This window comes from Epargyreus clarus, unplaced genomic scaffold, assembly GCF_041222505.1.
Source record: "Epargyreus clarus isolate Ecla_fem2 unplaced genomic scaffold, WU_Ecla_fem_2.2 ptg000007l, whole genome shotgun sequence".
NCBI lineage: Eukaryota > Metazoa > Arthropoda > Insecta > Lepidoptera > Hesperiidae > Epargyreus > Epargyreus clarus.
Window position 1 is genome coordinate 9,660,071 of NW_027332215.1, and position 12,104 is coordinate 9,672,174.

The following is a 12,104-nucleotide window of genomic DNA, read 5'->3' on the forward strand; positions in this document are numbered from 1 at the left end:
ATAGAGAATGCCACGAATCGTATTTTTAACATAGCTTGAACACAATATTCTGACTGTTCAACTTAATCTAGTTCCACAATAATTAATTTGTCAATTTTAACACTACGCATACTTACAACTAAATAGTTAGATCACTAAATCTACGTTACCTACGTACCTAGAAGACTACTTCAAAATTCTTTCAAACAATAAGATTCCAAAATTAATTTACCTTCTATTTAGATAAGCGGAAAGGGAGCTAAATAATATCAATATAAAAATACATACATAGGGTTTATTCGTATACTCGGTGACGTCAAAAATTTGAAGGACGGCCATGGAAACGTTATCTCTTGAGAACAGTATAAAAACGACGAGAAACGAAGTGGATAGTATCTTCCATATGAACGCTAATTTAAATAGCTGAAATACCGAATAAATATCGTTACGGAAACTGAAATGCAACGAGTGGGATAGTTTATAATATTAAGGCGGGTACTGACTACGAGCATGTGCATGTAACGAATTGATTCCGAATACGATTGTGAATGTTGTGTACATGAAAATGACGCTTTAGCTCAAGGAAAACTTATACATACTAAGGGTACTGTACCCTTAGTATAAGTTTTTACGTTTTTACAAAAATGACAGTTTTTGTATTAGTTTACGTATTTGCCCATACATTTCCAATCAGAGTCCCTAGCGGACTGCATCAGATTGAGCTGTTACGTAGTGTATAATCATTGTCAAAACATTATCGTCCCACTAGTAGAAATTAGTAGAATATAGACCAATTCAATAATCCATTACCTTGATTAGGTGGGAATTGGTAAACTCTACACGCTTTCGAGAACATTTATTAGTGAGCTTTAAGATAACATTATAAAATCAGCAAAAAAGAGACAGATTTTTGGTAACATCATACTTTAATATTACAATTATATTTACTTTTACACACTGTATACTAATAATAACGTGGTGACTTCTCATTGCAATTACAAGCACTTAATAAATAATGTTTATTTCCACTTGAATTACACGTAGAAGCTTTTGGTCAGTACCTATCTTTACTTATTATATCCGCATTTCTTGCAGCCGGAGTAGCTCTTTAGGATTATTAAATTTTTGCAAAGAATGCTTTCACAAGTGCTGAATACTTGTTATAAGGGTAAGGAATTTTATGAGTCTTTTTATTAAGTACCTAGGTATTAAATTAGCGAAATAACATAAAATAATTAAATGTTTATTGTTATGAATATATACCCTTACACTTTACAAATTATATGTGTATCCTGGGATTTGTATCCTTGAGTCAAAACCTGTAAAGTTGACATTCGCACCAATAGGTTAAACCTGCTCTTACCTACGTTACCTAGCTATAGTTATATAGCTATGCGGATCGAAGCAACATGATCTGGGGATACTAAGCACGACTGGGTCGTGTCGGTGGAATAAATTAACCCGATCACCGGCGCTTCTGCAGTTTAAACGACAGACGTGACCCGCATTTCAATTTGATATTAAACTGGTGCGTCGTGTTTTTTTTTTAATATTGAAGTAACAAGCGCGCATGCAGTGAAACTGTAATCAACTCTAGTTCGACATCTGTAATACTCTAGATATAATTAAAGTCCTACTTGAAGTCGGGCACAGATGCGTAGTGCACACCCCTAAGGACTAAGTTGGGACACCTCGGAAAACGAACTGTCCCTTATCGCACTTTTCCTAATCAGAACACAGTAGCGCTTAATACTGCTATTATTAGTCAGGAATAGGTTGTAGTACCGCCGGAGTCGTGCCACTAAAGGTAATGGTTGCAGAAGTATGTACAAAATCCTCGTAGACTTATAGCTGTTTAGATAATTGTACTACTCGTTACCATACATGACATTGCTTTGCTTTCAAGCTTAACCTGATTAATAGTTTGTAACCCGCAATGTGGCTGAGATTACGCTGTTGTACGCTCGTTCTATTTCGCTAAACAGCGTCAGCCTCCGCTTTTAGTATCCTGCCATACGAATTGATTTGATGCTAAATCTTAGCAGGAAGCTCTTAATTAAGTACTGATTGTACCCACTAACAACGTTTATCTACCTAAGCAATGACCGCACTCTAATGCTCTAGCTGTCTTTTACGAGTAGCTTATAGAATTTACTATAAAAGGCACATAATTTCGCGCAACGTCAAATAAACTTAGCCACTCGCTTCATAAAATAACAATAAAGTGCACTGAAATAGCAGTTATAAAATAATAACCTTTAAAATCGAAGTGTCTTGAATGGTGGCAATAAAGAAATTGCAAATCCAAACAATGGCGACGACAAAGAACCTCGTAGTCAGACTGGCTCTGTCAACAGTTCTAAACGATTCGCTGTAAGAGAAAAGCAAAGAGTTATTCACAAAAACAAATAATTGAACAAACGATATAGTAATAGAAAAACTTCTGTTGATTTATATTTTATTTGAGGCAATTTGGAGTTAAAGTTGGTCTTTTCATTTTTTATTGTAGTATGTTGAAGAAATAAAAAAATGTAAGAAAAGAGTTAATAACATGTTACTATACAGATCTATATTAGAATATATTCAGACTTCATGCTGTTGATAATGCAGCATGCAAAACTCTACAATATGCATGTTTAATTTTTTTTATAATATAGGAGTAGCAGACGAGCATGCAGTCCACCTGATGGTAAGTGGCTACTGCCGCCCATGGACATCTGTAATCAACCCCAGATACGATTAGATATTCCTACCTGAGGTCGGCCACAGATGCGCCGCTACCCCTGAGGACTAAGCTGGAACGCCTCGGAAAAGTCTGACTCCCTTACCACACCCTTCAAACCGGAACACAGCAGCGCCTAACACTGCTGTTATTAGGTAGAAATAGGTGTGGCGGTGGTGCCGCCGGAGTCGAACCACAAAGGGTTCTACCACCTATACTATTACCTATAATACTATTTAATAGATGTTTGTGACCAAGTATACAATGTAACCAAATATGTGTCAATATGTTGGAATCGGACGACACAAATTAACCCAAACTTATTTAAAAGTTACTGTCCACGTTTTGTTTCAATAAACAGATCAACTCAATGGTATCAAATTGGTATATTAATTAGAAATGCATAAACTTACAAATTTTTGGATCTTTACAAGGTGAAAGATAATAAGTGCTTAAAAATAAATTATGAATATACAACTAATCGGTGCAAGTATTCAACATGTGACTAATGTCTGCACTCTGCATGCATTTAATTTATGCAGATTATTAGTAAGTACATATCGAGGGCTTAACATACAATTTTGAACGCTAACCTAAGTAAAGCTCTAACTCATATAATTGAATTTACTTACTTATAGTTTATATGAGCGGATGTGGCGCTTAAGTTTATTTTTTGGCTGAAATGACATCGCACTATCACGTCCCTTGACGACAAGCATGTGGTATTGATATTTTTGTCATAACATTTCGCCCAGGATGGCACTTCGTAGAAACTGGTAATCAGGTATCTCATCGCATCTGCGAGATCGCTTGCGTGCTGTAAAGAAAAGTTACAATGAATTTGTCATTTAGGTAATGTTTGTTGCATTAACCCATCACTCAGGTAAGTTCGCACGTTTCGCAGTTTTCGTTGCGTTTTCTGTTGCGCGCTCGCACGCGCGTCTAATCCGCATACATTTACATCTATCCCTCCGCAAATATTGCAGAGAGTTAATTTGGACGTGCGTATGAAAAACAAGTGCGAATGACGAACAGTGACGGCCCTTATTTTAGGTAGTGCGACATTTCATGGAGGTGCTCCCTAGATCCCGTCGATTTTTTTGTTTGCAACCTCTTGGAACGAGGTCCGTATCGTTTTCCCAGTCCTGCCAACCTAGAGTTACGCGACTGAATATGTTGCACCTAAACTGCTTAAATAGCCGTACAATTAGCCTTTTCACTAAACAGTGACGCTCGGGTGTTTTCGGCGCCCCTCGTATGACGGCGGCCGGTGCGGTCGCACGGCTCGTATCGCCCTGGGGCCTCCCCTGGCTACGAACCACGGACAAACGCAAAAGACAATATCACTGTACGAAGGAAATTCACAGACATATTTTTATCTAGAATAAATAAGTAATACTGGAAAATAATAAAAATCATTAATGACATTTATCTCATAACCAATAATTTACTTTAAATACATATTCACCACTTTTCCGATAGACAAAATAAACCAGACATATCTGACAATTGGTTTATAGGCAGTGCTTATGCCAATATTTGTAATTTTCAAGTTTATTCTTTGACACAAAATTATTCATGAAAATCATTTACTAATAATTAAATTTAAATTACAAACTACGTTAATATGACGGCGTCTCAACCAACGCATCTATTGACATTAATTAATCAGTATCAATATCAAGTTAATAGGTCGTTAGTTAAAATCATCTCGCAACACATTTAATGGAGTAGTAAAAATTTGTACGTAAATACAAAATTATTTTATCTGAAGCAGGTATACAATAATCTTAATAATTAATTAAACACTGATTCAAAACACATTATGAAATTATTTTATAACGTATTCTAAAAATAATAAGAAACAATATGGTTTCCCAACGCATACTATACGTTGTCGTCGACAACCCACTATTGTCCCACTGCAGGGCTCGGGTATTTTAGCGTGAGTGAGGTTTAGGTCGTAGTGAACAATACACATTGCTGGCCAAATTTTGTAGAATTCACACACCATTAAGAACTATTTTAAAGAATTTATATATCTTGAAACATCGCATGTGTATTATATCGTTCTATAAAGTGCGTATGAACGTATTTATATATCTTCCACAACACAACCGCGCAGGCAGGGATGGCAGCATGTTGTATAGAAATATATGATTTTGATCACTGAATAAAAAAACTAGTTTCTTGTTTCGTGATTTTGACACGACACGTTAAATGTCTGCAGACATAAATAGCCCTTAGATTCTAAACGATGTTTTCCTTCAACTGTGTATCAAGCGACAAAGTATTACTAATAAACACATAACTTTAAAATAGTGCTTGGAACCTCGGACCCCTCGATTGGGAGAGCGAGTTTCAACCACTTACACGCCTTTCATGCTATTTGTTTTGTAAAAACTCGAACGTCCGATTCCATTCATTCCATCATTTATATTCATCATGGATCAATCAAATGAATGCCTATTCAAAAATGATAAAAACATCGGAATCAACAACGTGAACTTCAATAGAGCTCGGTTTAATAAATCATTCCACGCATATATTGGAATCGGAGCATGCACAATCAACACAATACTCAAAAAAAAAAAAACCACGAGCAACAACACTCAAATACGCCAATCACTACAGTACGCCGGTAGTTTTCCGTTATTATGTAAAATAAAAACACGGTTACATCAGATAAGCCTCCTTCAGTTTTGAAAACCTTATTCGTCAATAAGCACGTAGTACTACATATGTATGTACCCAGTAAAAAATACGCCTAATACACAATGATTAGTACTTTTATTGTTTGCAAATGTACTAAACTTTTTGAGTTAGAAATCTATCAATGACCTACAATACCTAAATTACAAGTATTTATGCTTTATAACAGCAATTTAGTGATTGTTTTTTTCGAATGAGTAGATATAGCTAAAATAAATTTATAGATCAACGTTAGATATCTTCTGATATGTTGGTATCATTATTTTGCAGGTCCGATTCCACCACCTACTATTTCCATAATATAAAGCGTTTGTTTAATTAAAGATCTTCCGGCAACAGCTGAGACCGTTTTTATGTACCTTCATTAACGGTCTCAGTTTCTCTTTCAAACTTATTAAATCATAACAACTTGCAACTCGGCCCGTGTCTTTCCCCTTTGTGTCAAATGCTTTTAATTTACAGTTGGACAGTCAATATTCCGCTTCGAGAGAGCGCTCGTGTATTAAATTCCACTTTTAATATTTTCCAGCAAAATAAATATCCGCTGCGCTTTCCCAGTATGAAATAGAAGGTCGAGTTCACGTTTACAACGAGTGGGAAAAAGATTTTTCATTTTTCAACGTTCATGTTCAAGTTCAAAGTCAGGACTAATACTAAGTTATTAAACAGTTTTCAATTATTAAAAGTCTTCTAAGCAGCTACGACCGAGTTGTAAAAATTCCTGGTTCCTTTATCGACGTTACTCTTATTAACTGTGGAGGAAATTCTTTAGAGAAATTTTGTTGTATGAAACTTTGAATATCTCAAACTACAAGTTATTAATTTTTAAACGAACTGTTTCTCATAACGTAACTTGAGCTTTATGATGAGGAGTATAAAAGTAATTTCTTGCTCTTTTTGTTTGGACTCCTTTTATTTTCGTATTTCGAAAATCAGAAAGATTTCCGCATTTATTTAGAACTATTCAGATTAGAGGCAGATAGATTTGCATAGGACAATGAATCAATGTGATATTCTATAACATAGAAGGTTGAAAATGCGTTTTATTCGTAACACAATATCAGAGTGCTGATTAAATGTATTGTTTTATACAAATTAATACCTTTAATCAATTCCGGCGAGGCTCCCGTCATACCGCCCCCGCCATCGTCGGAATCAACGCCTACGCACGAATGTATTATTCTGTACAAATTGTTCCCAATAATAAGCTTTGTACTCGGGAGTCTCTCAATTTAATTAGGCTTAACCATTTCCATGAATTGTCGCATTCGTAGCTGTTTTTTAAATAAAAAATATTATAGATGAGCATTTAGACCTTTGAGCATCATTGCACGTACAAAATATGATCTACCCAGACACAACTTTTGTACAAGTAACTATATATTATAACTTTGAACGAGTAATTAGTCTCTACATGTGTAAGTCTTAAATGATTCCCTTGATTTGAAAGATGCCAATTTTGTATTTCGGTAATATTTTACTTCACTTTAAGGAAATTAGCTTTCTATACTCATCATGATATATTTAAATAATAAATTTTGTAAATAAAGAATATAAGCAATTTTATCGTCGTGCGATAAACAGGCAACGTACATTAAAACTCGTCCTTTCACTTACTTAACGTAACATCAAACGATTGGTTGGTATCTCATATAAATAACGTTTGCATACAAATTATATCCACTTGATGACTGTTTTGTAATAATACATGTTAGTATGTATAATTTTGGACGAATAATTACGCGGATTTTATACATTTCATTAATAAAATGGCGCTCGCGATACACTTGACCTAGACCTTTTTACCGTGACCATGATTCATGTAATTAATCAGCAGTAAATAAATATAAAACCGCGATTAATCAGTGCAATTTAAGTAATATAAATGTTTCATGAAATAATAACCCGATTGAACGTCGACAGATATAGTGACTACTCCAGATAATACACACTTAAGACTGGGATTACCAGTTATAGCTGATTATGATGCGGCATCACACTTGAGCGAGTGAGTGATAATCCACTGGTATAAATTTCGACCTTCACGCCAGGGTCAAACTTCGAACAGGCACGCACCTTTGATTTTTCAAAATATGTGTGGGTTAGAGTTTATTTCTCATGCTACAGCGATAAAAGAAAACAATGTTGGGAAACCAGTATGGAGGTTTGAAATTCCACTAAATATCGTTGTCTCACATATCGCATCCATTATCCGCAGATCTGCGTGATTAACCAAGATCCAAGATCTTGCGGAGTCTTATTAGTGTACCGATGGTACCATTTCCTTCAGAATAGAGTAGCTTACAACTTGCTTGCATTTCTAAAGCAAAAAGTATGTACGGAGTGAAATATGATGAAGTGTTCTATCAGCACCACCAACTCAAGCTAATTTCTATAAAGGTACAGAGAGTTATCCAATTATGTTATCAAAGCTTTGTGAAACCTACCATGCCGTAATTGACTCGAGTATTGCAATGTGCCCCCACTATCGATTTTCGTATTTTGAATATGACCCACACAAGCAGAGCAGAAAGATAATATTCGAATTATAACTCATAAAATGGGAAGTTTCTTTTGTCAGTCAGAAAGTGAACGACGTTCGACATGTAGTAAATAATGAGTTCAATCAAAAAATATTTCTCATCCTCAAAAAAAAATATGAAACGTATACCGTTTGAAGTTCGATGATGTGAGTCATTTTATATACGTTTGTTTCACAATCCATCAAATGACTGAGCTTCCCGTTGTATGAATTTAATATTTATGAATTCTACTTTGAGTATGCATTCATTTGCTATTTTCATATTAATATGTGGGAGGCTATCGATTCTGAATTTAATGTATATTATTCATCTCACATATCATTTGAAATTTACTGACCTTTAACACATACCAATAAGTTATTCATTGGCACTAATGTAATTATGTTAATTTTCATGCATAAGTAGAGCATACAATCTGAAATTTCTACCTTTTGATTATTGATACCTTTCAATTTGATTACCCTGATTCATTCGTTGATTCCAAATAGGTAATTGTACAATTTAAATGCCTATAAGTACTTATAATTCAGGTAGGTAAGTACTGATATAAAACAATATTAAATATCTAAATTATAATATTATATAACTAAATTAATTCTTAGTTAATTCTAAATTAAGACTTACATATTGTATGACAGGGATTAGAATCATATTTAATACAATACGAAATAAATGTATTTAATCCGGCAACATTATTTATCAGTGTTTAAAGTCAATTGTATCTAGGAAGACATTTTACACATCACATAATATATGACATATCAAATTGCTTTGAAGTTTTAGGTTTCGTCTATCTCAACCGGGAACAATATGAGAGTTTGACATGACCTAGCTTTACGGAATTCTGCGTATTTCACGGGCTCGACCTACTGTCAAGTTCTAGGTCACTCAATACAACATTTTCATTGAATTGCAATGAGAGGAATCGTTTTGAACAAAATCCTAAGTGTTTCCGTGAATTTCTCTATTTGTGAAAGTAAACATTATCGAGTCATCGAATGACAGTTAATTGCGATCATTGAGGATTTCCTCACGACGTTTTGTTTGATAATGTATATATGTTATTGATGTTCATGGACCTTTCGAGTACCTTCGAACATGAATGGAGTGCATAGTGAATCCAGGCTGGACGGACGCCAAGCAATCGTACGACCCTCTGAGGTATTTATCTCCTATTACCCATATTATCTCTAGGATACAAGCAATCAAAATTATATTTCTGGTAAACCAGTGACTTGAAATTCAATACACACTTTTATTTTTTTATAATATAGGAGTTGCAGACGAGCATGTAGTCCACCCGATATTCATGTCTACGACATCTGTAATCAACCCCAGATAGGATCAGATATTCTTATCTGAGGTCGGCCACAGAAGCGCCGCTAACCCTGAGGACTAAGGTGGTACGCCTCGGAAAAGTGTGTCACCTTTACCCCACCCTTCAAACCAAAACACAGCAATGCTTAACACTGCTGTTGTGAGGCAGAAATAGGGCACACTTATATAAATTGCAATACTTACAATTATTGTCCACACCGACGTCTGTAACAATATCCCAGCTGAAATTCCTCTTAAAAGCGGGTTCAACGATTCATTGAAGTCAAGTTTTCTCGTATACTGCTTTATGAAGAAATCCATACACATGTAACTCATACCTATAGTAAATTCGAAAAATATAAAATCCAAAAATCTCGCTGAAACAATAAAATAATGTCATTAACCAACGATTTTTTTTTACTGATTTTGTTGTTTAAGCACACAACAACTTTGTAGAAAATATTATAAATTTTGTAATTAATTTCATTAAAATAAATTGTACTGTCTTAATCACACACTCTGAATCAGAACCCTGATATATTATTAATAATACTCCAGACCATTTTAAATGTGGTAGAACCCTGTGTGGTTCGAGTAGAGGCACCAAGGCCACACGTAAATCTACATTATAGCAGCAGTAAGGTTAAAAAATGAATCCGAGGCGTTCCAGCTTTTGTGGAGCTATCCTTTGATTGAGCAACGCATCTGTGGCTAACTACAGATAGTGTTTTACTCTTATCTGGGGTTGCAGACAGATTTTCATGGGCAGCAATGACGATTTATCATCAGATGGACTACATAATCAGTTGCTACTAATATATTATAAAAAAAAAAAAATGTTCTACAACCCTACGATGTACTTTTATAGTCAAAATAGACAATCTAACTTAAGTAATGTACCACGTTCGTATAACACCTTTGAAAATATATCAAAATTCGTAAGGGACGATGAAAATATGTTTGCCAGGTATATGAATTTCTTGATGCTGTCCCAACGAAAGTGTTTCTCAGCATTGTACTCCTGGAACAAGAACAACGTTTATAACGTCAGTCAAACCATCATTGAGATGAGCGTAAAGCTCTCCTGTGTAACTACCGACAGAGCAACAGTACACAGAAGACTCCAGTACAAGACTTTGTTCTTACATTAAATTATACCTAAATTAAAAAGGGAATGAGGTAAAATAGCTCTTCTTAAATTGACATATAATGTTTATATTATTTTTCTGAAGTTTAAGTAGCAAGCGATCAATTCACTTGATGATCAGTGGTGACCGTCGATACTAGACATCAGTAATCAATCCCAATAAATAAAGCTCTAAATTTCTATTGTTAAATTTTACCTCCTTAAGACATTCGTTGCCACAGCAGAAAGAGGGTATCACATAAATAATGTAGCACAGAATAGACTAGAGGTTGGAGAAGGAATGGAAAACTAAAATAGCACTTAGCTTTAGCAAAAGCAAATTCACGGAGCGTAAACTTTTAAAAGCGTACAAAAATTCGTGTTGCGACTCTCCCGAGCAATTCGGTACAACAGAATAAACTTCCGCATGCGAATTATATATGGCAGAGCGCGAATTTCATTCTTATTTTATGAAATGAGGCATGCGAACACAATTCGTGCGCTACCTACGTGATGTTAAATGGTAACGGCTCCCCTACTAACGCCCCGTATTAATATTCAATCTATTCGGTTCTTGCCCACTGACAATTGAAATTTGTCAATTGCAAGTAGGAAAACCATGTCAATTGCTTTATTAAAACACGGGTAATACTGTTATGAAGTGGAAATAGGCATGCTAATATAATCTATAAAGATTTGTAATGTTATAAATTAAATGGTTATTTATTGACATGATCGGCATTAATTTTTATATTTTACTTTTGATGTCATACGATTATAATATGTTTTTATAAAATCATGTTGAATCTTATATAAACAGATCCACACACAAAGTGGAGCTTAAAGAAAATCCGTAACGAAGCTTTGAAAATATTTTCTGCAATATTGTGTCCGCTCCTACGGCTTCTGTCGCGTCTCAGAAAATAATTTATCACTTAAGCTTCTTACGTTATATTTACCCTACTTTGAAATGTCTTCCATCGAGACCATTTAACATTTCAAGAAAATAAATTGAGGGAAAATGGTGCGATTTATTCAATATTTCAAGTTATAAGGAAATAAGAACCTTTTTTGTTTCAACTTCAGGTGCAATAATAGAAACATTTACGAGATACACAAACCTATACGAGATGGGTACTAAGCATTATAACTTAGCCATCAAGAATAACAAGAATATATGTCGGTAGCTTCAGGTGGATTCTTTGCGATCTAAGATTTTATAAAGATCTTCATGAACAATACTAGAGGCTTATCATTATGTGGACTGCATGTTCGTTTCCTACTTCTGTTATAAAAAATATGTTACAATGCACAAAGCCTCCACATGTTGATGTATACAAAGGCGAAATTTCTAAATAACCAATAACGAAGAAATTAATTATTCATACTTAACCCACAAAGAACATGAGTATTAGTGATAGCAGAAGACATAGCGAATTCCCTGTCAATGACATAATCCCCTACAATAACTAGAAGGAGAGAGAATGATGATATTCGATACTTATACTCACAAAAGAAATACTACTGTTGTTGTTTACGTATTTGCCCATACATTTAAAATCTGTGTTCTTAGCGGACTTTTTTTTATAATATAGGAGTAGCAGACGAGCATACAGTCCACCTGATGGTAAGTGGTTACTGCCGCCCATGGACATCTGTAATCAACCCCGGATAGGATTAGATATTCCTACCTGAGGTCGGCCAC

General features: G+C 34.8%; 1 protein-coding gene and 1 long non-coding RNA gene across 3 annotated transcripts in view; one reads left to right on the plus strand and one right to left on the minus strand.

Moving 5' to 3' along the window:
- Positions 1-12,104, plus strand: part of LOC140743358 (uncharacterized) — a 177,471-nt gene that overhangs the window by 151,266 nt on the left and 14,101 nt on the right. The window lies entirely within an intron of this gene.
- Positions 1-12,104, minus strand: part of LOC140743355 (uncharacterized) — a 51,821-nt gene that overhangs the window by 36,781 nt on the left and 2,936 nt on the right. For both annotated transcript variants that reach the window (XM_073074531.1, XM_073074530.1), the window contains exons 3-7: positions 10,174-10,294; positions 9,478-9,650; positions 3,334-3,518; positions 2,236-2,350; positions 268-402 (exon numbers count right to left, since the gene is read on the minus strand). In XM_073074531.1, the coding sequence (XP_072930632.1) occupies positions 268-402; positions 2,236-2,350; positions 3,334-3,518; positions 9,478-9,650; positions 10,174-10,294 (729 nt within the window). The remainder of the gene's footprint in view (positions 1-267; positions 403-2,235; positions 2,351-3,333; positions 3,519-9,477; positions 9,651-10,173; positions 10,295-12,104) is intronic.